The sequence below is a fragment of the Lutra lutra genome, chromosome 1, assembly GCF_902655055.1.
Source record: "Lutra lutra chromosome 1, mLutLut1.2, whole genome shotgun sequence".
Lineage (NCBI taxonomy): Eukaryota > Metazoa > Chordata > Mammalia > Carnivora > Mustelidae > Lutra > Lutra lutra.
The window spans coordinates 120431564-120458413 of NC_062278.1; the positions used below are offsets into that span (position 1 = coordinate 120431564).

The 26850-nt window shown below is 43.0% G+C and overlaps 1 protein-coding gene and 1 long non-coding RNA gene across 2 annotated transcripts in view; both read left to right on the forward strand.

The window, feature by feature from the left end:
- The first annotated feature begins 2009 nt into the window (after positions 1–2009).
- Positions 2010–12872, forward strand: LOC125083422 (uncharacterized). The gene is made up of 3 exons (XR_007122275.1): positions 2010–2117; positions 7574–7875; positions 12775–12872. It is a non-coding gene; the product is annotated as an uncharacterized LOC125083422 (long non-coding RNA).
- An 8998-nt stretch (positions 12873–21870) lies between these two features.
- The window catches only part of OSBPL11 (oxysterol binding protein like 11), a 99282-nt gene continuing 94302 nt past the window's right edge, over positions 21871–26850 (forward strand). Inside the window, exons 1-2 of the mRNA XM_047734746.1 lie at positions 21871–22252; positions 22368–22842. Of these exons, the coding sequence (XP_047590702.1) occupies positions 22646–22842 (197 nt within the window). The 5' untranslated portion in view covers positions 21871–22252; positions 22368–22645. The remainder of the gene's footprint in view (positions 22253–22367; positions 22843–26850) is intronic.

Here is a 26850-nt window from a genome sequence, read left to right on the forward strand (position 1 = left end):
AAGCCAAGGGGAGATGCTTAACTGACTGAGCCACTCATGTTTGTTTGTACTGAAGTAATTTCTACACCCCGAATGGGGCTCAAACTCACCACCCTGGGATCAGAGGCTTCACGCTTTTCTGACTGAGCCAGGCAGGTGCCCTGTTATCCGCATTCTAAAAATGAGAAAAACTGAGGCACAGACAGGGCAAGCAACTTGCCCAAGATCACAAAATAGAAAGAAGGAGAGCCAGAATTCAAAGCCGGAGGTCCTATTTTTCAGAGCCCATTCTAGTAACTGCTAAGCTACTCTCCTCTCAGGGTGGTCAAATGCTGTCGAGGAGCTAACAAGCACAAACTGCCAGGCTCTGACGACATATTTATTTATTTATTTATTTATTAAAGATTTTATTTATTTATTTGACAGACAGAGATCACAAGTAGGCAGAGAGGCAGGCAGAGAGAGAGAGAGGAGGAAGCAGGCTCCCTGCCGAGCAGAGAGCCCGATGTGGGGCTAGATCCCAGGACCCTGGGATCACGACCCGAGCCGAAGGCAGAGGCTTTAACCCACTGAGCCACCCAGGTGCCCCCTGACGACATATTTAATGGAGAGTGGATTAAGAGACTTATTCCATTGGCTGACACTTTAGCTCTGGCAAAAACTGTTCATTTTGTCTTAAAATAAGAAAAGCTGTGGTGGAAAGACCTGCCAGATTTGAGCGTACAAAATCTCACGTCATATTCAGACTATTTGGCCAAGAATCTGGCTCTTGACAACAACTCCTCTGATAATTGAAATATGAGAGCCAGAGATCACCTGACTAAGTAGCGCAAACTCCTCTGAATAAAAAAATGGACCGTGGGGGAATGTTGCTAAAGTCACCACCCATTGCCAAGATGCTTGCATAGTGACTGAGACACGGGTTATAAGAAGGTAAATCGTAACTTAAGACTGAGCCATTTTAAGTGGGCTAATATTTGTAGAACTCTTAGCACAGTGCCTAGCACCTAGTAGACACAGCTTAAATGTTTCGCAAATAAATAAAATACAGCCAAGTGGGTGTGGGAGGAGACCTGGTTAGAAGCAGCAACCATCCTGGGGTGCAGGCTGAACTTCTTCTCACATCCTCTTCCTGTCCCACCCCCCACCCCAGCGCTGGCCTCAGAAAAACCATTTCATTTCTGAACCTCAGTTTTCCTGTCTATTAAATAACAATTACGACAATAACTAATTCAACAGGGTTGTTCTAAGAACCAAAGAGACAGTGAGATATTAGGGATGAAAAATAGGTCGTTCACAAGCTATAAGACACTATATGAACGTCATTAGGATTTCTAATATCCCTTATTCAGAATTCCTGCGACTGAAAGGACTGGGGAGATGTCTTGAGGTGGAGAATCAGATTTCTGGTGCTGGTGCCCAGGATTGTCTGCCCTTCTCCCAGCCCCCTCCCTGGCACAGCCCCAACCCCTATCTGCTGGGCCAGCCAAGGAGGGAGTAGAGGAGAGCTGTATGTCCCCGGAACCCAGCACTGGAACACAGAGTGCTCTCTCTCCCTCGCTTGCAGAATCAAGGCTGTATAGGGTTCTTGAGTTAGGTGAACAGCACATCTAGTGTGCCAAATCAGCCGCGTTTGGATTAGATAGACTTTTGGAGACTGCCCTGAGAACGCGGTGACCCAGCGTAACCTCATTTCTCTGGGCCCTGGCATTGTGAGTTTTACACAACTGGCTTTATAAATACACTTTGGAATACAGATCCTACTCTAAAAGTGGGGACTGCTTGTAGAGAACCAAACTGAACTGCTTGAACTATGGTATGTACTTCTAAAAAGAATATAAAAACATGACATTACTATAAACCATGCGATACTACCCCAAAGAGGATTCCTTTTTCTTTTTCTTTTTCTTTCTCTCCTTCCTTCCTTCCTTTCTGTCTTTTTCATTTTCTTTTACTGCTTGGGAGAGAGCCATACTTACCTACTGATTTGTCTTTAGGATTCAATCCAGGGGGAAAACCGAAGTGACTCACTAAGAATACATGAAAGATAAGACTCCACGGATGCCATGTGTAGGAATCAGCTGCCACAAGGGGTAAAAAAGCAATATAAAACCACCAAGGAAAGGTGCAATGAAAAGGTAACGAGGAGTGGCTGGTCGGCTCAGTCAGTAGAGAATGCGATTTCATCTCTGATTGTGAGTTGGAGTCCCATGTTGGGTATGAGATTACTTAAAGATAAAAATATTTTTAAAAAATAAAAGTAAGAAAAAAGCTTTCATAAGGCACATGAATTCAGGAGGGGAGCAGAAGCCTGTGGGCTCATGGGGACCCTTTATAAATATAGCATTTAATCAACTACCTAGTATGCCATCAATAGCAGAGATCAGATGATTTCTGTCTAGAAATATTTAGACCAGATTTCTTTTAACCTGAAATAATGTGAGAATCTTTTCTTTCTTCCTCTTCTTCTTCTCCTTTTTTTTTTTTTTTTGGTAAGCAGCCTCCACCACACCCAGCTTGGAACCCAACCAGGGGCTCCAACCCACGACCCTGAGATCAAGAGCTGAGTGGGAGTCAGACGTTTAACTGACTGAGCCACCCAGGTGCCCCTAATGTAAGAAATTAATTAACATCAGGTGTTATTTTCTTTTCCTTCCCTGTAACTCTAGCAGGTAAGTATTCATAACTCATAACAGATTAGAGAACTGATCTATGAAGCTGGTATGCAGTTTGCTCAGGTGGGGCAACTGTAGAACAGTGAAGCAAGGATTTAGACTCAGAACGGTCTGACTTCGGTCCATGGTCTTGCAACAGCACCATGTTGTCTCCACCACACAGCTCCATGCAAGAGCCATGCTCCTAAATTCACAAAAGGCAGAAAGGAAGAGAATAGGTCTAGAAAGTAGAATAGAATTTGGTTCTCATAGATTTAATAGGGGAGACCTTAGAATGATACCTTCACTTGTCTGACAACTGATGGACATTTTTTTCTGGGAGATGCTGGTCTTCCTGGTCCTCTTATTCATAGAAGAATCATTCATATATTCAACACATATTTATTGTGCCATACATTTCTCTAGGCAGGAGGGATAGAAAGACAAGAAATAGTGCTATGTTCCATAATTTTCACGTATGAGACATAGATCTATATAATTTTCTATATATCAAAAAACCTAGCTGCCCCATGGGGCTTACTTTCCAGTGGGGCTTAGGGAACCCATTATAAGCACTACAGGTGCTGTTCTAGAAGCACGGGGGACATCAAGAGATCAGTGCTTTGGTCAACATCAGCTTTTATTCCTTTTTTTTTTCTCTTAAAGATAGTAGAATACCATTTCTTTTTTTTTTTTTTCTTTAAGATTTTATTTATTTATCTGACAGACAGAGATCACAAGTAGGCAGACAGGCAGGCAGAGAGGGAGGAAAGGAAGCAGGCTCCCTGCTGGGCAGAGAGCCCGATGCGGGTCTTGATCCCAGGACCCTGAGACCATGACCTGAGCCGAAGGCAGAGGCTTTAACCCACTGAGCTACCCAGGCGCCCCCCCCCATTTTTTTTTTTATTTAAGATTTTATTTATTTATTTGTCTGTGAGAGAGAGAGAGAGAGAGCACACAAGCAGGGAGAGGGAGAAGCAGGCTCCCTGCTGTGCAAGGAGCCCAACATAGGCCTCCACCTCAGGACCCTGAGATCATGACATGAGCTGAAGGCAGACGCTTAGCCAACTGAGCCACCCAGGCGTCTCAGTTAGCTATTTATTCCTAAGGCTAATTTACACACATATGCAGATAAGGTATTCTAGGGGAACTAATTCCCATCATGCTTGGAATACTTTCATATTTCAAAATTATCTTGGAAACAGATACCTGTGCCAGCCTGGGGTGAAAACTAAGTAAGAATGGGGTGACTGAGACTGGGCTCAAATCCTGAGATGATTCTGATCTCCCAGAGACATAGGATATCCCAGCTGAAATACCCAGATGTGTCCCCAATGTCACAGAAGATCTGGTGGAACTGAGGACTACAGATGGGCTTTATTATTTTGAGCAGGGTCATCCTTAAGAGGGTTTGAGCTCGAGAATGGGCATGGGCTCTCTCTTCTCCTAGCCCAACATTTTTTTTTTAAAGATTTTATTTATTTATTTGACAGACAGAGATAACAAGTAGGCAGAGAGGCTAGGAGGGGGTGGGGAAGCAGGCTCCCTGCCAAGTAGAGAGTCCGATGCAGGACTCGATCCCAGGACTCTGGGATCATGACCTGAGCCAAAGGCAGAGGCTTTAACCCACTGAGCCACCCTGGCTCCCCCCAACATTTTCATATATGCGAGTATGGTTTAAAAGATCAAGTCCAGCCTAAAATAAACAGAAACTAATAGATGCAGGCATTGGAAGAATTGTATACTTGTTCATACAGTACTTTATTCATTCATCCATTCATTATTTAGCCTCCAACAGGGCCCATGCGTCAGTGGGGAATGTGAGATGAATACAGCTCTCCCCTCTCAAGAACACACAATCTATTTGGGCAGACCCATATGGACATGGCTTTGGGCAGAGCATCCTAAGAGCCCATAGACGCTGTTGGAACAAACAAGCCTAAATTTTCTGAAGGTAAAGAGGTATGGCGATGCTCAAATTTGATTTTGAGAAAAAGAGGTACTGAAAGCAGAGAGCAGAGGAAGTGCAAAGACACATGGCCGTGAAAGAACTTGCCAAGTTCAAAGGATTGATAAAAATTGCATGTGGCTGGAAAGCAGCATTCAGGCCCAGACGCCGGGGCTGTGGAGAACAGGGACAGATCATGAGGGCTACTGCATATGCCAAGGAGCTTGGCACTTAATGAATGGATAATGAGCAACAAGCCACAAGAAAGCTTTAATTCCCGAAGTGCCATGATCATATTTCATTTCTGATAATCACAGAGAAAGCAGTGAGAGCCATTATAAAAGCAGGAGCAAAGGAAAGGGCCTACTTGGAAGCCCCCAGTGATAACTTGACACAAATTATATGAAAGCATTTTCATGATCCAATACTTAAATAATACAGAAACTATTTTGGGAACAACACACTATCCTACTAATGGATATTTAGGTTGCTTCTAATTTTTTTTTATTAACTATGAATATGCTTGTACAGGTGTTCAATAAATTGGTTATGACAAAGATTACTTCTCAAAATAGTCTTTTAAAAAACTAGATGCCCATCTTCTTGGCGTAGCTAAATAGATTTTTCGAGCCTTAAAGGATGGATGAGATGGTAAGATAACTCTAGCATTACCTTAGACCCAATTAATATCAGCCAAAATATGACTGAGCCCAGGACTACAGAGAATAACACTAGCCTATCAGAATCCAGTTGAAGTTAGGGAAGGACCCTTCACAGCACTTGCTCTGAACCCAATGTTTGTGTCCCCCCAAATTCATATGTTGAAGGCCTAACTCTCAATGTGATGGTATCAAGATGTAGGGCCTTTGGGAAGTGATTAGGTCATGAGGGCATAGCCCTCATGCATGGATTAGTGTTCTTATAAAAAAAGACCCCAGAGAGCTCTCTTGCCCCTTCTGCCAAGTGAGGACACAGTGAGAAGATAATTGTTTATGGACCAGGAAGCACACTCTCACTGGACACTGAATCTGCCAGTGCCTTGACCTTGGACTTCTAGGCTCCAGAACAGTGAGAAATAAGTGTTGTTTAAGCCACCTGGTTGATATTATTTTATCAGAGCAGCCCAAATGGATTACGACAGCTCTCATGGATACACTTGGGAAGAGAAGGCACAAGTGATGGAAATGTGATATATTTTTCCTAGGAAGGCTTGCACCTAATGAGGAATCTGGTGAGAAAGGGGAGAAATCTGGCTAAGTGGAAAAGACTTTCAGAGCAATGCAGCACATGAAGCTGATGTTCCAGGCAGCATTCAGGAAGTGGTGTTCCGCCAGTTGACCACCATTGCTACTGTTGGCTGGCTGTTAAGCATTGTTCCTAGAAGGTCATTGACTTATAACAAGGCTCTCCATTCTCCCCTGCTCTGTGGCAGCTCTCTTACTCGTGGTCCTTTAATCATCAAAAAAGCTGAAACCCTAGGGGTGCCTGGGTGGCTCAGTTAAGTGTCTGACTCTTGGTATTTCAGCTCAGGTCATGATGTCAGGGTTCTGGGACTGGAGCCCCATGTTGAGCCCTGCATTGGTCTCCATGCTCAGCAGGGAGTCTGCTTGAGGATTCTCTTTCCTTTTCTTCTACCCCTCCCCCGGCTTGCACATTTGAGTTCTCTTTCTCTAAAATAAATAAATAAATCTTAAAAGAAAAGAACTGAAACCCTTACAAGGTTGAGGTCAGATTTGTTTGGGGGGGTCACACCTTCCTTAGGTTTTGTACCGACCCCATCTCTCACAGATTGGTGTTAATTCTCTGCCTAAACCCTACAGGGATGAAGAATTCCCAGTATCATCCTTATAGACTCATTTTAGAGTTCCCCATACTTTCATAGGCAAATATATACCCCAGTATCCCTGACCTAAAGCTGAGCTCGGTTTTCTTGGTTCAACTCTAATAGACAAGAAGTCAGTTGTGATATTAGAGTTACAACATCACAGACTATGGAACTCAAGACTGGCATAGAAGCTTTTGAGCATTGGACTAGAATAGAACTGTCTGCAAAGCATATATATATATATATATATATATATATATATATAACCTGCAAAGCAGTTTAGTATATATAGATTTAGTAATGCCTAGTTCTCCTGATTAGTTAGATAATTAAAAAATTCTCTCACCTGAGAAAACAGAAGATTCTTAAGAAGTATCTTAAAACCATAGTGGGGGGATCCATGTTTGACTGTTTCAAATGACTACCAGCCCATATATAAAGAAGATATCTTTTTCTTTTAAGATTTAATTTTGGGACGCCTGGGTGGCTCAGTTGGTTGGGCAGCTGCCTTCGGCTCAGGTCATGATCCCAGCGTCCTGGGATTGAGTCCCACATCGGGCTCCTTGCTCGGCGGGAGCCTGCTTCTCCATCTGCCTCTGCCTGCCACTCTGTCTGCCTGTGCTCACTCTGAAAAATAAATAAAATCTTTAAAAAAAAAAAAGATTTATTTTTAAGTCATTTCTATACCCAACATGGGCTCAAGCCCACAATCCTGAGATCAAGTGTTGCATGCTACACCAACTGAGCCAGCCAGATGCCCCAAGAAGATACCTTTCTCTCTAATCTGCAGAAGAGAAAAATCTTGGGAAAGGACAAAGGACAAAGGCATGCTCAAAGCAGATTTAGCCAAAGAGATTTTAATCCAGTTGCAACTATGTTCTCATGGACAGGTCACTCTAAAACCCTCCCTTCTCGTATCCTTTTTTTCTCTCGACTGATGGAGAAGAGAAGAGCCCAGTCCTCTTGCCTGTGTTCCAGTTGTCTGCCTCTCGTATCTCCACATATTTGGGATATTCGGGACGGCAGAGTCTGTATTGTTTCAGCTCAGCCACGGCTTTGTTGGATGAGTATTTAAAACTAAGGCTGCTAGGCCATAGGGTAGGGAAAGGCTTATAGCCTACAGCCACAGGATTTCAGCCGATCTCTAAAAACGTCCTTCTGAAATAGGTGGAGAAATACAAACCGGGTGAGAATGGAGATTATCTACTACACCGGAGTTCTGATTGATTGGATCCATGTGAATCCAGAAAGCAGACTCGACTCGGGCTCAGTCCTGGTCAAAATTTTGCCCATGACTTGAATGAGCACAACAGTGACAACCTGATGAATCTGCAGCTGACATGACGCCAGAGGAGACGTGAATAGAAGAGGATATCAGAATCCGAATCCAAAGAGAGGTCAGCAGCCTGGAGCGATGGGGAGAACCTGGCGGGATGAAAGTGGACAAGGGAAAAAAAGCCAGTACCCAGGTACTAGGTGAGAGGATGGGCTTCTCATAGCGTGCATGTGAAGGACTTAAGACTAGGTTGATATTCAAGAACAGAGAGTTGTGCTAAGATGAATAAGGCTATAATTATAGAAGCATCATATCAACAGTAAGGGAGATGATTGACCTGATCCACTTTATACTAGCATGGCCACATCTACAAATTTACTCCTCCGATTCTAGGCACACCCTGTAAGAAAACAAATATTAGGGTATATACAGGACGGTAAAAGCACTTGAAATCATGTCTTCAAAGGAGTGGTCAAAGGAATTCAATATTTTACCTAAAGCCAAGGATTTTTATCTAAAAGAAAAAATATTGATGGTGACATGATTTCTGTCTTGAAATATGGGAAACTCTGACATATGGATGCAGAATGAAGTTGGGCCATGTGGCAGGGACATTTTTGGGAGGAAGGCATCCCTCAGAGAATGACAGAATAGATGATGCCCAAGGCCCCTTCCAGTTCAGAGAGGCCATGGCCTTGTCTTTCTGGCACATCACAGGACCCCTATGTGTCTTATTTCCTCATGTATAAAATGATCTCTGAGCAGAACTCTGATCTCCAAGCTCTCTTTCTGCTTGAACAGACTGTATTTCAGTATCTCTTTTTCTTTGAATTTTCCCTCAAGGCTGGGTACAGATGGGAGTAAATGCATACATGTTTCGGGTGCTTGGGTGCCTTCAGTCAGTTAAGTGTCTGTCTTCCACTCAGGTCATGATCCCAGGGTCCTGGGATGGAGCCCTACTTGGGCTCCCTGCTCCGTGGGAAGACTGCTTCTCCTCCCACTGCCTCTGCTTCTGTCCTCTCTCTTGCTCTCTCTCTGTGAAATAAATAAATAAAATCTTTTTAAAAATTAAAAAAAAAAAAAAACAACAACAACCATACTTGTTTCCCCGTTTACCTTGTTCCATTAAATGAAAGCAATGGGAAAAATGCATGCCACTCCAGGAAAGGCTACGTGAGGAGAGAGAACCTGCTATTAGAGAGCTGGATAGTGTCCCTCCAAAATTCCTATGTTGAAGTCTTAACCTCCAGTTAAGGAGGTTAAGACATCTGAGGATGTCTCAGAATGTGAATATATTTGGAGATAGCGTCTTAAAAGACCCTAATTAAGTTGAAATAGGTCATTTTATGGGTGGGCTTAATCTAATACGAGTGGTGTCCTTATTAAAAGAGAAAATTAGGGGCGCCTGGGTGGCTCAGTGGGTTGAGCTGCTGCCTTCGGCTCAGGTCATGATCTCGGAGTCCTGGGATCCAGCCCCGCATCGGGCTCTCTGCTCAGCAGGGAGCCTGCTTCCTCCTCTCTCTCTGCCTGCCTCTCTGCCTGCTTGTGATCTCTCTGTCAAATAAATAAATAAAATCTTTAAAAAAAAAAAGAGAGAGAATTAGGGGGCACCTGGGTGGCTCAGGGGGTTAAGCCTCTACCTTTGGCTCAGGTCCTGATCTCAGGGTCCTGGGATCGAGCCCCGCATAGGTCTCTCTGTTCAGCAGGGAGTGGGCTTCCTCCCCTCTCTCTGCCTTCTTGTGATATCTCTCTCTCCCTGTCTGTCTGTCAAATAAATAAATAAAATCTTTAAAAAATAAAAAAGACATTTAGGATGTAGACAGGTCCGTGAAGACATAGAGAGGGGATGGCCATCCACAACCCAAGGAGAGAGACTTCAGAAGAAACCAACCCTGCGAACACTTTGATCTCAAACTGCTAGCCTCCAGAATTGTAAGAAAATGAATTTCTGTTGTTCAAGCCACCTAGTTCACCATACTTTGTTACAGTAGCCCTAGCAGACTTGTAGACTTGTTATTTTCACATCTCTGCACACATGGCAGGGAGAAGAGGAATGGAAGGTTTTTTTGTTTTTGTTTTGTTTAAAGATTTTATTTATTTATTTGACAGACAGAGATCACAAGTAGGCAGAGAGGCAGGCAGAGAGAGAGGAAGAAGCAGGCTCCCTGCGGAGCAAAGAGTCCAATGCGGGGTTTGATCCCAGGACCCCTGGGATCATGACCTGAGCTGAAGGCAGAGGCTTAACCCACTGAACTACCCAGGCGACCCAGGAATGGAAGGTTTTGTTTATGAAAACCTCTTCCAAAAGTCTCAAACTATAGGGGCTTCTGGGTGGCTCAGTCAGTTGAGCATCTGACTCTTGATTTTGGCTCAGGTCATGATCTCAGGGTTGAGAGATTAAGTGCTGCATCGGGCTCCATGCTGGGCGTGGAGCCTGCTTAAAATTGTCTCTCCGGGGCCCCTGGGTGGCTCAGTGTGTTAAAGCCTCTGCCTTCGGCTCAGGTCAGCAGGGAGCCTACTTCCCCCTCTCTCTCTGCCTGCTTCTCTGCCTACTTGTGATCTCTCTCTGTCAAATAAATAAATAAAATCTTTAAAAAAAAAAAGATTCTTTCTCTTCTTCTCCCTCTGTCCTCCCTCCCGCCCCCACTTGCTTGCTCTCTCTCAAAAAAAAAGGTCACTACCAGGATTTATCCTTAGATTTCATCCATCCTTCTCAGAAATATGAAGCTTTTTCTTTAGTTGCAGATTTTTGCAATGAGAACAGACTCTAAACCACAGATCCCAAACTGGTGACCCAAACAAGTTGAATGTGGTCACAAACATGCTCTGTTTTGGTCCCCACATATTAAAATTTTTTTTCTGCCATAATGGCAAATAATTAAAACTTGAGGGGTTTTCACGCTAAAGCCCATATTTCTGGCTTCTCTCGGAAAACTGGAAGATTTAGCTTCACCGGGCCTTCCCTGTAATAGTCTGTTGGAGTGAAGTAGTGGTCCTCTCTTTAGATGGGAAATGTATTCTCCCCTTAGTACAGTCCCCACCTGGACGACTGCATTCATCTACCTGACCCTGTTCAGGATTTGTATCTGTGACTCTTGTCAACTGAAGAGGCCAAAAATCTGTTACTCTTTACCTTGCAGAAGGTCATCACAGAATTTCTGCTCCATAGCAAGAGATATATAATTGTGTCATACTTTCTTTGACTTCTGTTCAACCAGCAAAGTCGATACCACATTTGGCTTTTTGGATCCTGACGAAAAGTTGAGTGTGAAATTGGGAACATGCTACCATGAGCACAGATCAGAGAAGCAGTGAAGGCTCAGGCTTAGGAAGACTGGAGACAGGAGATTGGAAGACTAGCTGACCTTGGCCTCAGCAGCCTGGTCAGATGCTCCAAGTAATTACCATCTTGGCCTGCCAACAGCACTGCATTCACAAAGGATAATTTAAATTGCCAAGAACAACAAGGAAATCTATCTTGCTTCATACTCTCCAGGATCGAAAGCGCACAGAATCACACCTGCATGGCTGAGCACACTGTCTCTTGTTGTGCTGCTTTGAGATGTAGTGAGGCTGTTGAGCTACAGTCTGCATGAAATGTCTTCACCTGTTCTCTTCCTACACCATTGGAGAAGTTGGTTTAAGATCTGATGAAATTCTAAAACATTTGGAATGGCTCCAAAGAGCTAAAACAGCTTTTGTTGCAAGGGAAAGAGCTATGAACAACTACAGTAGTCGTGAAAGGAACAGCTTATGACAAAGACAACATTTTCTCCAAAGATGGAAGGAAAGAATGTCCCTCTATTCCGTATCTGTTGTATTGAGCAACTTTTCACAAGGCTGTATGGTTGTGCCATAGCACTTTAAAGATGGTAGCCATGTAGGAGGAAGAGAAGAAATCAGAGACAGTTCACCATGCCTCTTTCTGGTTGAACAGGGATCAGGAAATGGTGAAATACAAATAAATCCCACAAAAATATATCACTTACTTCTCATACAGTGTTGGAGGGAAGATTTCCTTGCTGGAAGTGTCTTTTTATATCTTATGGCTTGTAAGACCTGGAAGTTGGACCACATGTCAACTTTCTACTTGAAATCCGGCAATGGGAAAGGGAAAATAGGGCTTCCTAAGAACCTAATTCAGAGCAAAGCTGTACTTAGGTCCAAGTAGAAGCTCAGCCTGGAAATAATGGCATTCTATATTACACAACCCAAATCTCATCATGTAACTAATTCCCTTGCTTAAAATTATTCGGTGGTTCCCCTTGTGTCCAAATTTCTTGGTCCAGTCTCTGATCTTTGACTACCTCCCTAGACTCATCTTCTACTATACACCTTTGAGCTCTGACCACCCTGACTCTAAGTTCCTCTTATATCTCTCTTCTGTTTCCTCTTAGGACACATTCTCCCCTCTACCCAGAATACTGCCTCACTGCCTTGAGCTCATCCTTTCCATTTTCAGCATGAAGGTTACTTTTTCTCAAATAGGCCTTCTCTTACTGCTACATTAGTAAAAAGGCTGCCCACCCTCCCATTTCTTCATGGGCTCCATACTACCTACGACTTGACACTTCTCACTCTTATTTTCAATTTCTTGTTGAATGTCTGGCTTCCTGGTTCTCTGTGTAGGCTTTGAGAGCGGAGACTATGTCTTGGTTATGGTTGTATATTTTGCAATTAGCAGCAGCTGGCACAGAATCCATGTGTAATAAAGATTTGTTTAGTGACTACAGTAAAGGTTTTCAGAGAAGTAAGAACACTCGTGGGCTTTGAAAATCTGAGACCTACTTAATCTTCTTTCTTCTGGGAAGACCTCATTTCAGCTCAGGAAGATGGGGATCTTTCTTCAACTTAAACTCCCCCAGAAAAGGAGAAACCATAACTCTCTTGATAGTTCATCTTTGGGTTCTATATAAGCAACCTCTAGATAAATCTGACTTAATTCCGTTCCATGGTGTAATCACACATCTCTCTTGTTTACCATGCATGTTACCAAACCTCTAGTTCTTTGTCAATAAACTTATCATAAAGAGTTACTTTTTATACTGTTTATTATCACATGACCTTGCCTCTTTGTTCCCTGCCCTAACAGACTCAGCCATCCTCTTGCTTCCACCTGGACTACAAGCAACTTGTTTTCATGCAGACACTCTACTCTACTAGTTTGGTATTTAGAAAAATAAATTACCCTCCATGGAGCACTAGTGGCCAATGTGAGGGAAGATGAGGGGATTTGATCCTTTGATCCTTTGTGAGTGACAATATCACAAATGCCATCATCACATTTGGCACTGGGGCTGCTGGTGCTGAGGACAAAAGAGAGGCATGAGCCACCTCCCTGGAAAGCCAGCCCAGAAAATAACATCCAGGTGGGCACCTGTTGAATGCAGAGTCCTGGCCTGAATGCTGTGGGGAGATGCCAAGCCAGGAGGGGGAAGGTATTTTGCCTTCTGAAAGGACCCTGTCACTCCTTCAGGCCACAGACATTGACAGAGGCCTACTCTGTGCCAGGTTAGGTGTTAGGGGCGTGGCATTTAGTAATTTTCCCTCCAGGTGCTCACAGTCTGGGGTGGGGATGGGGTTGGAGGACTTCTTATCTAAAAGAAATATTTCCTGGGGCACTTGGGTGGCTCAGTGGGTTAAGCCTCTGCCTTCCACTCAGGTCATGATCCCAGCGTCCTGGGATTGAGCCCCGCATCAGGCTTTCTGCTCAGCGGGGAGCCTGTATCCCCCCACTCCCTTGCCTGCCTCTCTGCCTACTTGTGATCTCTATCAAATAAGTAAAAATAAAATCTTTAAAAAAAAAAGAAATATTTCCTGTTCTTGTGTTATTAAAGATTCACATTAAAGATGTCACATAAATGCAAAAATAACCTCACAGAGACGTTAAGCACAGAACCCACAGGAGCAGATAGTTAGCATCTTGGAAAAAAGACTAGAAAGAGGGCCTAAGACAAAACCATCCAAGAGGCAACCCACCATCCAAGTAGACCACTCCCAGTCCCCCACTGCTGTGGGCCTGTCCTCAGTGGCTCTGTGTCCTGGCTCCCCTGGCTTCCTGTTGCAAGTTTTCTCCTACTTCACCGTCATGAGTCTTCTCTCATAGGTGGGAAAGAGATTGAACCCAGTCCATCTGTACCAGGGTAGAGCAGCAAAGGATCCTTAGGACCCCCTTCCCCCAGGCAGCAAGGCATTTCCTCCCGGTGCCAGTGCTAGACTGCCTGAGGAGCAAACTGTGTGGCTGTTTAGCCCTCCAGGAAAGCATTGTCCCTCCCAAAGATTTCAAGTTTGATACACATCTCCAAACAGTCTTGCATGGAGAAAATTCAAAGTTTGTGAGCCTCCTTTACATTTGTTTCCCAGGCTGGTATTTTTTGGAAGAATAAAGCCACAGATGAGGACTGACTGATTTTTTTTTTTTTTTTTTTTAAAGTAAGCTCTATGCTCTGTGTGGGGTTTGAATTCATGACCCTGAGATGGAGAGTCACATGCTCTACAGACTGAGCGAGCCAGGTGCCCTCCGGCTGGTGTTTTTTAATTTGGGATTAGCAGGAGAAGTGGCAGAGGAAGAAGCAGGCTTCCTGCTGAGCGGGGAGCCTGACATGGGTCTCAATCCCTAGACCCTGGGAATCATGACCTGACCTGAAGGCAGATGCTTAAGGACTGAGCCACCCAGGTGCCCCCATCAACATCTTTTTAATGCTTGGAGCCTTGAAGGTGCGACTCCTTCCCAGCCAGGGGCTTTATGGGCACATCTGACCTAAATTACCATCTAGGGGAATTATTCTCACAGAAGGAATTCCAAGCCATGCAGAAGCAGGGTGACTGGGGAGGCATAGGACGCTAAAACATGCACAGTAAGGTAAACTTAACATGGATGGATTCCTTCTTAAGATGCTACTTGCTTTCTAATGATATCCTGGTCTATGAAATCTGTGGACACTGCTTCTGGGAGATGTTTTATTGAAAGGTTTCTGTGGACAAATAATGTTGCGAAATATTGCACCTTTTATCTCCGTCATGAAGATTTGGGACGTAGATTAGCAAATTAAATCTTCCAAGCAGTTGTGCAATAAAGGAACTAGTCTAATTTCAAAAAGCAAACAAACAAACAAACAAAAAATCAGTGTTTTTCAAATGTGTTTAATCACAGCAGGAAAAATTTTAAATCCTGTAACCCTGAGTAATACCCTGTGATATTGTGTGGCACACAAACAGAAATGTGCTACTCTCATATTTGCTTTCTTTTGGTGGTAGGATGGGTTTTTTTTCCCCCAAAGAAACATTTGTTGTATGTCCTGTCGAGTAAATCGCTGTTTTCCTGTCAATTGATTCATTTGATGGGAACAATAAATTTGCATGCTGACCCACGTGAGTGCTCCCCAGAATTCATACCCAGGTGATTTCATGCTAGAGCATTAGCTGGCTTTTCTTTCTCTCCTTTCTTACGGCTTGACTCTGCATTTTTATGGGCTGCTGTCAGCAGAAGACTACCTGTACTAGCTTAAGGAGTCTAAAAATGGACAAGAGGAACTCGTCACTTCAAAGAAACACGTGTTCTCATTTTATATAACAGTTTTAAGGGCTAATTTTGCTCTGCTGGGTATTTAAGTGAAATACTTGTAGGGTCAACAGGGATTCAGGGGAGAGATGCAAAGAAGGGGAGAAAAAATTTCATTTTATCAAAATGTGAGCACAGCGACTAGTTCATTCTCTCCTCCCCACCCTTCCCTCCTGCTCTCGAACAGAAGTTCTGAGTGTTGTCTATTTCTTTTACTCCCACTATCAGCTTCGAGCTGGGAAGGGGAGGGTGTCCAGTGAAATGCTTGCTCTCTGGGAGCCCTTCGCAGAGTCACCCCCACTGGAGTGGGAAATTGCTAAAGGATTTCTGCCTGAGCCCCTGAAACTCTGTTTCACCACCGCAGCAGTAGCATCTATTTTGAGTGTGAATATTTTGTCCTCCCAGAATTCTTCCTTTTCCTTCCTCCTCTCCAACCCCTGCCTTTGTTTGTTTGTTTGTTTGTTTGTTTGTTTGTTTTAATGGTGGGTCTGCAGCCTTATTCTCATAGTGCTCACCATGGGATCCTGGGATTCCGGGATCCCCGGATCAGTACTGCTCCCCACTCTTCTGCTCCCTGCTGCCCTGCACCCAGTTTCTCTGTTGCCTGTTCACAGTGGCAGGCTCACAGAGAAAGCCAGTCTCCGGTGCTTAGGGGACTAAATCACCCTCCCCTCCCCTCAGGTCAGGGTGAGAATAAGAAAATTAAAATAGCCAGCTCAGCACTGACTAGATACCGGCACTGTGCTAACAACTTTCCATGTATTTTCTTATTTAATCCCATTTCCATTTTACACATGAGAAAACGGAGGCTCACCAAGGTAACCTGCCCACAGGCAAACACACTATGTGGCACAGAGCCAAGATTTGAAGGCTGATGCCAAAGTTCATGTTATTGGCCGCTGTAGTAAATTCATTCACTCTTTCGACAAATGTGTCAGGCAGTGTTCCAGGGCTAGGGATACAGGAGTGGGGACAAAGAATAAAGGCTTTCCTTATGTGGATTCCACTCCAGTGAGGAGACAGAAAATGCACAGCAAATTTCAGGTGTCATGAGGAAAGCTAAGCACGGTAACAAGATCAAGAATGGGGGGGAGGGGCGGCTCCTCTGCCCAGACTGAGGGGTCAGGGAAGGCCTCTGTGGGATCCTACTAGAACGGGGACCATATGCTCCTGCATTTTCTCATGGACACCCGCATGCTGGTGATCCCAGCTAATACTTTTGGGGCTCTGTATTTACAGACCCTGACAGATCTCTCTGGATCAGGGTACTTCTAGAGAACTCTATTTCGTTGGGAAGACAAAGCTGGCACTCTTCCACAGAAATATGTTGGACTGTGTCTTCAGAAATATGCCGGTTGGTGTGTCTTCCAAGTTGTCCAGGAGAAAGGTGCTCTCACCTTTCAACAAAAGCATTCATTTTACTTGGCAGGTGAACCCCATTCTTCTAATAACAATGGGTAAGAGTTGCCAAGCACTTGCCATGTTATGTGTCAGACGTGGGTCTAAGTGCTTTATATGTGTCATTTCATTTATTGCTGACAACCCCTTGAAAGGGAGATTGTCTGAGCTTTGGCTGCCATAACAAAATACCACAGATTGGGTGGGTTAAACAACAGATTAATTTTCTCACAGTCCTGGAGGCTAGAAGTCCAAGATCAAGGTGCTGGCATGGTTGAGTTCTCTTGAGAACTTTCTTCCTGGCTTGTGGACAGCCTCCTTCTCCCTGTGTTCTTACGTGGTAGAGAGAAAGAGAGGGAGAGGGAGGGTGTGAGCTCTATGATGTCGATTATAAGAACACTAATTTCATCATGGAGCCTATCTTATCTCCCAACAGCCCCATCTCCAAATGCCATCACACTGGGGATTAGGAATTAAATATACAAACTTCAGGGGAACACAGTTCAATCCATAGCAGAAATGTCATTATTATTGCCATTCTACAAGTAAGGAAATAGATACAAAGAGCTCAGGGAATTTGCCCAGGGTCACATGCAGTGGAATTAGTATCCAATTATTGTCAGTCTGACACATATCAAAAACCATCTTTGTGAGGAAGAAGAAAATGGCACAATATTATTAGCCCTGAACCAAAATCATGAATTCTGAAGGTGCTTAACAACAGTAACAACAATAACAACAACAAAATATCAAAGCCCTACAACTTTTAAACCAAGGAACAAACCTTAAAGGGAAACTTCTTTAAAAAGTCCTGTATCCTGGTATACCATGGGTGTTAAGCTCTTTTTTTTTTTTTGAGAAAGAATGTGCACAAGGGGATGGGCAAAGGTGGAAGGAGAGGGAGAATCTTAAGCAGGCTCCACGCCCAGCATGGAGCCCAACATGGGGCTTGATCTCATAACCCTGAGATCATGACCTAAGCCAAAATCAAGAGTCAGATACTTAACCAACTGAGTCATTCAAGTACCCCTGTGTGTAAAGCTTTTTATTTTTTTATTTTTATTATTAATTAATTATTTTTTTTAAAGACTCTATTTATTTATTTGACAGACAGAGATCACAAGTAGCCAGAGAGGCAGGCAGAGAGAGAGGGAAAGCAGGCTCCCTGCAGAGCAGAGAGCCCGATGCGGGGCTCCATCCCAGGACCCTGAGATCATGACCTGAGCCGAAGGCAGAGGCTTTAACCCACTGAGCCACCCAGGCACCCCTGTGTAAAGCTTTCTAAACTGAATGTTGATAAAATGTTCTTGACCACTGTGCTATGCAGCTTCTTTCTATGTGGAAGGATGCACTGATCCATCATCCAGGTAGAACACAATAGAATAGAATAGAATGCACAATAAACTCTTCACAGGGATGAACATATCCTTCTTTGAAGGCTTTCCAAAAAAGTGCATTTGTTTATTTTCTTAGTTTAAATCATATGCTCTCCTTTCTCTTTAGATATTGACTGAAACAGACTCATACCCTACTGTACAACAAAAAAAGTTTTTGCTTAAAAAAAAACAAAACAAAATATCCGTCAATCAACTCTCCTGGCTCTGATTCCATGAACATTGGGTAAACTTCTGATAAAAATTTAACCTATTGAGTGTCTTGAACAAAAAGTGTAGATACTCAAACCTGAACACTCTGGAATGCATATTTCATTATCAACACTTGTCTTTCCAGTTGCTACACATCATTTGTTGTGCATTTGATTAGCATGGGCTAGTCCCCAAGTCTTATCACCACTGGGAAAAATGAAAAAATAGTTCCTGGGTCTCTAAAATTGAAGATTTTTCCAGACTCCATGTTGTCTCTTGTCCTTGGCTTATTAAGTTCCTCCTTCACACCTGTCATTGATCCAATGAAGGCAAACCTTCACAATACTACTTTTCCTTGATTGGAGTCTGGACGATCACAGTTTCAGGTGGCTTACTTTTACAGCTAGCTGACCTTATTGATTATATAGAGATCTTTATATTGATCAGTACTGTACTCTAAAAGGATAACTCTAGATCCTGTAGCTATTACAATACCATTTTTTTTCAGAGGAGTTTGGAATTTATTCCAAACTTTTCCAAATTTTGGAATTTATTTCAAAAGTAATCAAAGATCTATGGAGGGTCCTGAGTTTCAAAGGGGCATGGTTGGAATTATGAGGAGGAGACTGGCATTGGAAAGGTCTGTAAAAATACTACTACACCGTTTCAAATTCAATCAACTTTCAGTGCAATAGCCTTCCCACATCCATACAGTTTGGATCCATTTTCTTCCCTATACCCACTGTTATCACCCTAGTTCAAGCCATTATCACTTCTCACTTCATTTTCTATGAAGTCTCCTAACAAGTCTCCCTGCTTCCTCTTTTGCTCCCATGAAGATCAATCCTCTACATGGTAACTAGAGAATTTCTTTTTTTTAAATTCATTTTTATATAATTCATATACCCTAAATACACCCATTTAAAGTTTACAATTAAGTGGATTTTAATATATTTACAAGATTGTACAACCACTGCAAGTGTCTTCTTTTATTTTTAAGGGTTTATTTAATTTTATTTACTTTTAAATATTTTATTTATTTTATTTGAGAGAGAGAGAGAGAACAAGCAGGGAGAGGGAGAAGCAGTCTCCCTGCCGAACCAGGAGCCCAATGTGGGGCTCAATCTCAGGACCCTGGGATCATGACCTGAGTCGAAGGCAGACACTTAACCAACTGAGCTGCCCAGGTGCCCCTTGAAGATTTTATTTTTAAGTAATCTCTACACCCAACACGGAGCTTGAATCACAACCCAGAGATCAAGAGTAGCACGTTCTACTGACTAAGCCAGCCAGGCACCTGAAAGTGTCTGTTTTAAAACATTTTAATTATGCCTGAAAAAACACTCATACCTATTAGCAGTAATTTCCCATTCCTCCTTCCTCCAGGCCCCTGGCAACCATGAATCTACTTTCTGCCTCTATGTATTTTTTGATTCTGGACACTTCATATAAATGAAATCACAGAATATGTGGCTTTTTGTGTCTTGCTTTTGACACGTAGTGTAATGCTTTCAAAGTCTATCTTTGTTGAAGCATGCATCAACATTTCATTTCTTTTTATGACCAAATAATATTCAATTGTATGGACATAACACATTTTACATTTCTTTTTTTTTTAAAGATTTTATTTATTTATTTGACAGATGGAGATTACAAGTAGGCAGAGAGGCAGGCAGAGAGCCGGGGGCGGGGGTGGGTGGGTGGGTGGGGAGCAGACTCCCTGCTGAGCAGAGAGCCCTATTCGGGGCTCAATCCCAGGACCCTGAGATCATGACCTGAGCCGAAGGCAGAGGCTTAACCCACCGAGCCACCCAGGCGCCCCACATTTTACATTTCTACCAGGAGTGTGTGAGGTGCCCAATTTCTTCACATCCCTCATCAATATTGGTTATTATCTATCTTTTTTTATAATAGCCATCCTAATGGTTGCGAAGAACCATCTCATTGTGGTTTTGATCTGTTTCCTTGATGAATAATAATGTTGAGAATCTCTCAATGTACTTACTGACTTTTGGTATATCATCTTTTTTTTTTTTTAAGATTTTATTTGTTTGACACACAGAGAGAGAGAGCACAAGCAGGGGGAGTGAGAGAGAGAAAAGCAGACTCTCACTGAGCAGAGAGCCCTATGTGGGGTTTGATCATGACCTGGGCTGAAGGCAGACACTTAACCAACTGAGTCACCCAGGCACCGGACTTTTGGTGAATCATCTTTGTAGAAATGTCTATTCAGCTCCTTTGCCCATTTTTTAAAAAATAGGGTCATCTTTTTATTAATGAGTTACAAGAGTGGTTTACATATTGTAAGCATAACTTCCTTCTCAGATATGGTTTGCAAGTATTCTTCTCCCATTCTCTGACTTGTTTTGATGGTATTGTTTGTAGCACCAATGTTTTTAATTTTTATGAAGCCTAATCTAGCTATTTTTTTCTTCTGTTTTTTATGCTTTGATGTCATCTCAAAGAAGGTTTACCTAACTCCAGTTCATGGAGATATACTCCTCTGTTTTCTTCCAAGAGTTTTATAGTTTCAGCTCCTATATAGTTTCAGCTCCCACTGAGCAGGGAGCCTATGGCAGGGCTCCATCCTTAGACTCAGGGATCATGAGGTGAGCTTAAGGCAACCACTTAACCAACTGAGCCACTCAGGCAGCCCTCATTTCTTACCTTAAATGTCATTTCCTCATACATGACTTTTCTCAACTTTTCTCCTAAAGCAGATTCTCTATCCCATCCCACTTGTCACTTATATCACCTCCTGTGATTTTCTTCATAGCTTTATCTATATATATCTCTACATTTTTACTACTTTAGCTTTTTACTTTTGAGTAATACTTCTTCGCATTTTCCATAGTGTTTTGCATATTGTATACACTTACTTCACAGGTCATGTTGTTAGAAACTAGAGAAACTAGAATTTACAATTAGATGGGATGTAAAAAATCACCTGTCAATTACTCCTACTTTACAGACCCCAAAACCAAAGTCTAAGGAGTGTAGAAGAGTTGTCTGGGGTAACAAGAGTTGATTTTGAGAACTCTAATTTCCACACTGATTTGCCCTATTCCAAAGTGATGCCTTTTTTGCAAAATCACCAAAATGAAGGGTTTTTTTGTAATTTCTTACAGAAATACATTATTTTCTTTTTTAAAAGATTTTATTTATTTATTTGACAGAGATCACAAGTAGGCAGAGAGGTAGGCAGAGAGAGAGGAGGAAGCAGGCTCCCCGCTGAGCAGAGAGCCCCATGTGGGGCTGGATCCCAGAATCCTGAGATCATGACCTGAGCCGAAGGCAGCGGCTTTAACCCACTGAGCCACCCAGGCGCCCCAACATTATTTTTCTAAGTCTTCTTTTTTAAAATGGCTGGAATGGGCCTTCAAATGAATGGACAGGACCCAGTTAGGAAGGCCGGAAATCACACTTCACCAGCGCACAACATCGTACCACTTCTCTGTTTCACGCTCCTTGGCTGTTCCGCCTCTTTCTCCCTCCGTCCTTTCCCATCTTCCGGGTCAACCGCCCAAGCACCCCTACCCCCGGGGCCCCGCCCCCTTCAGGGCCGCGTGCCCTGCGCCAAGATGGCGCCAGGCGCTTCTGCTCTGGGGGAAGTGAGCTCACACTACTCCGGAAGGGAAGGCGGGGAAAGAGCGGGCGGGTGGGTGACCCGCGGTGGGGCTGTGGGTGGGGCGGCGGCCGCAGCTGTGGCATTCACGTTTGGGGCTGGAGAGAGGGAGAGGAACTCGCCGGCTCCTGGGAGCCCAGTCGAGGTCCCAGGGCCGGGGGGTTGGAGGAAGTCGCCCCGAGAGGCTCGCCACGGGCCGGAGGAGAGACGGCCCTGGGAGCCGGCGTCCCGCCCCCGGCGGCCTCCTTTCCCGTCCCTCCTCCCGGGCTGCGCGCGAGCGGCCGCGGCTCTGTCTCGGGGGCTGCGGCGGGAACCGTCGAGCAGGCTGCACGGAACCCTCCTTCAGAGGACCCGCTGGAGGAGAAGAGGGAGCGCGGTGGCTCAGGCCGTCAGCTCAGAGGTCAGGCCTCGGGTCGCGGTCCGTGGTCCTCCGTCCTTCGCCCAGCCCTCTTGGCTAGAGTCCGCGACCTCCCCACGCTGCTTCAGCCTTTTTTTTTTTTTTTTTTTTTCTTCAGTATGCCACCAAACCGTGTGGCAGGGTGAGCTTTTTTCCTTCCTGCTTTTGCCGGGAAGGAGATAACATATTTAAAGGATCTCTGTCTTCATTGCTGCCCCTGCCCTCTTAAAAGTTTTTCTTTGGTAGGAATGCTTGTAGTCCCCCCGTGGACGATTTGATGATTCCCACTCCAGCCGCGGGCCTGATTTAGTAACTGGAATCACCTTCAGATCAGATCTTAAAAATTACCTACAAAACTCCGCTGCAGAGTTGTTCTCTCCCGTCCAAGAAGGGCAAATGGACTTCGGAGTTAAGATGCAGGGGGGTGAACCCGTGTCAACAATGAAAGTCTCAGAGAGTGAAGGGAAGCTGGAGGGCCTGGCCACAGCGGTGACCCCGAACAAGAACAGCAGCAACAGCAGCTGTGGGGGTGGAATCAGCAGCAGCAGCAGCAGCAGCAGCCGCGGTGGCAGTGCAAAAGGCTGGCAGTACAGGTATGACACTTTCTTCAAGGTGATTTCCTCAGGTGGGGGTAACTGGAGTCTACATTTCTGCAGCTGTTGAAAGGTAAAGTAACCCACTGATTTCCCGAAGCAACATCTCAGTTGGACCTAGGATCTCATCTTTCATTAGCAAGGTTTTCATTCATTCATTCGTCCATTCAACAGGTTATTTATTGAAGGCCTTTTGGAGAATACATAAATGTATCCGTCAACTTCCTCTAACATCCCTAGAGTTAATCCCTCCTCCGATTTAATTTTTCTGTACTCAACTTCTGTTTTTGCCCGTGTTGCAATTTGTTCGCAGGCTAGATTGTGAGGACAGGAACTGCTTAACTCAGCTCTCTCCAAAGGCTCGCACATGCTAGGTGCTCAAAACATTCATAGAATGATTAAATGGAATCATTTAATAAGAATATTCTCACCTCAGTTTGTGACTTAGAAGGGGAGCCATGCATAAATAATTTGAATACAGGGGCAGAGGTACAGATGCTCCTGCCTTTGATACTCCAGACCAGGGAGGCTGAAGATGTTTCAGTTTGAGTTGGTCAGGCCATTTACAAGCTCTGTCTTGTTGAGAAAGTCTACATTTGTTAATTTTTATTGATATGAAGAAAAAAATTTACGGAACAGGAAAAGAGTGCTGGAGAAGCAATGGTAGTTTTTTTTTTTTTAAAGATTTTATTTATTTATTTGACAGAGAGAGATCACAAGTAGACAGAGAGGCAGGCAGAGAGAGAGAGAGAGAGAGAGAAGCAGGCTCCCTGCTGAGCAGAGAGCCCGATGCGGGACTCGATCCCAGGACCCTGAGATCATGACCTGAGCCACCCAGGTGCCCCTTGTTTTTGTTTTTGATATGTAAAGTAGAGAGGGATGTAACCATCCAAAATCTTTTTAATTGAGATATATTTGACATGTAACTTAATTATATTCACACATACAAATAAGGATTCCTTATTTGCATGTGTTTTCGAAATGATCACAGTGCATCTAGAGAACATCACTAGATATAGATACTTTTTTTTTTTTTTTTAAGGATTTAGTTAGTTATTTTAGAGAGAGAGCAAGCGTGAGAGAGCACACGTGCCCGTGCAAGAGTGCACCAGGACTGGGCATGCAAAGGAGGAGCAGAGGGAGAGGGAGAGAATCTCAGATAGACTCCCTACTGAGTGTGGAGTTCAACTCCAGGCTCAGTATCACCACCCTGAGATCACAACCAGAGCCGAAATCAAGAGTTGGTCACCTAATTGAATGAACTGAGCCACCCAGGCACCCCAGTAGTTACAATATTTTTTTATTGTGTTGAGAACTTCTAAGATTTCTCTCTAAGCAACTTACAAATACACAATATAGTATCTTTTTTTTTTTTTTAAGATTTTATTTATTTGACAGAGACACAGCCAGAGAGGGAACAGAAGCAGGGGGAGTGGGAGAGGGAGAAGCAGGCTCCCCACTCAGCAGGAAGCCCCATGCGGGGCTCAATCCCAGGACCCTGGGATCGTGACCTGAGCCGAAGGCAGACGCTTAATGGCTGAGCCACCCAGGCACCCCAAATATATAGTATCACTAATTATAGTCACCATGCCTTACACCCCCAGGACTTATTTTGTAACTGGAAGCTTGTACTTTTTGATTACCTTCACCCAGTTCACAGCCCAGCCTTGCACTCTATGCCCCCTCTCTGGCAACCACTGATCTGTCTCTGTTACCTATGAGTTCATTTTTTTTTTTATGAGTTCATTTTTATTTTGTTTTGTTTTTTAAGATTCCACATATGAGAGACCATAGAGTATTTGGTTGTTTTTGTCTAACTTACTTCATTTAACATAATGCCTTCAAGGTCCACCCATGTTGTTGCAAATGGCAGGATTTCCCCTTTTTTGTGGCTGAGTAATATTCCATTTCATATACCACATTTTCTTTTATTTGTTCATCTGTTGTGGACACTTAGGTTGCTTCCATGGCTTACTTAGCTATAGTAAATAATGCTGCATTGAACATGGGGGTGCAGACAATCTTTTCAAGTTAATCTTTTCTTTTTTTCAGATAAATACGCAGAAATAGAATTGGCTAGATCACCAGAATCTTTAGAGTGAATGAAATCAGACTATTTTATGGTATTGAAACTAAAGGAATGAATTTTGGTTAACTGACTGCCTGTGTACCTAGTTCTAGTCCTTTTCAGCCTTGTGCTGTTTGTAGTTGTGAAATTTTTGTCAAATTCGAAAGGGATTAAAACCAAGATTTTGTAAAGGGCATACATATATCATGAATAATATCCATATATGTGAAATATGCTTGACTTTATTAGCATACTTTATTAGCATAGTATGAAGTGTAGAAAATTATAACTTTTTATTGATAAATGACTATTGGGCAAGAAAGTATATTAAGTTATTGTGAGATGCTCAGGCTCATTTTTGGAATCAGCATGACTTTTTTTTTTTTTTTTTTTTTTTTTTTTTTTTTTGGTGGCTTAAGACAAACCATATAAAACTATCAGTTACTTGGTAGGGATATTTTGATATGACTTAAGGAAGCAAAGGTAATATTCCAGGTCAGAAGTCAGTCTTCTGTTATCCTTAGCTTTTTGAAACCCAGTCTCTATTGAATTGAGAAGTGAAACAGGTTTCTTAATCCTGGAGAAAGTTGTCATAAAACCATACACAAAGTACTTCTGTACTTTGATTCAGAATCGTAATATCCCCTATTTAGAGTATTATTTAATGGTTACATAATTTTCAAACTAAAATCTGTTGGAAGCACAAGTGAAAAAGATTATCACGGGAAATGTACCAGCGAAAATGGCAACTGACAATGTAGGACAGTCCAAGAAGATTTGAAAAATTAACATGCAGACTCAGCTATATTACTTCCTAGTACAATAATCAGTCACAATGACCTAAGTCATCCAGGAAAACACTCTGTGTTTAAGAAGGAACTCCTCCCCATGGGTGCAGATATAAATGCTTTTCTGCATTTACATACGTATTTTTATTTTAATGAGGCTTGTCCAAGACTAATTCTCGTCAACCTACCCCCCAATCTAATTTGTCCCTTTGTCCTCTAGGACATTGATCTTGCAGTTTCTCTGTTGTCCTGTGTTACTCTCTTTCTGGCTTCTTCCCCTAAGACTGGGTCTCTAGACTTTAAAAACAACAACAATAATAAAATCCAGCCTAATCCTTTCCTCTTGAAAGTCATTTACACTCAGCTTTCTTCTTTTCCTTAATCCTCGCTTACTGCTTGCTCAACAGTTGGCTCTATCCTCGCCAAGGATATGAGTGAAAATGATGAGTTTTTTAGATTCATATTCCCATTTATTTCTTTGTAAGTATATTTGTTACAGCTCTTTTCTTGGTGGTGGTTTTTTTGTTTTTTAAGATTTTATGTTTAAGCAATCTCTATACCCAACATCGAGCTAGAACTCAAAACTCCTGTGATCAAGAGTTGCATGCTCCACTGATTAAGCCAGCGGAGCAAGCGCCTCTCTTTTCTTGACTTGATTACTTTCTTTTGGTTTCTCCTTATCTCAGTTGTCTTTGTTTGGCTCTTTTCCTTAAAAGGCTGGTGTGATATTCCATCATCTTCTTAAGCTGTGTGTTTTCTGTTTGTTACTGTGTTCTCTTCCATGGCCTCAGCTATTTCTGGAACTTGGGAGCCAATATATTCAACTGTACCTGTAATTTGCTACTATCCCATTTTAAAAATGGAGATTTTTGGTCATGTCTTACTGAGTAGTTGAAATTCAGTAAAGACCCTATGATTCAGACCCTGGGCTTTGGCTTTGCAAACTTAGTTAGTGTAATGTTTTCAAGGTTTATAAATGCTGTAACGTGTATCATTACTTCATTCTTTTTTATGGTTGAATAATATTACATTATATGAATCTACCACATTTCGCTTATTGATTGATCAGTTGGTGGACATTTGAGTTGTTTCCATTTTGTGGCTATTATGAATAATGCTACTTTGAACATTTGTGTTCAGGTTTTGTGTGGA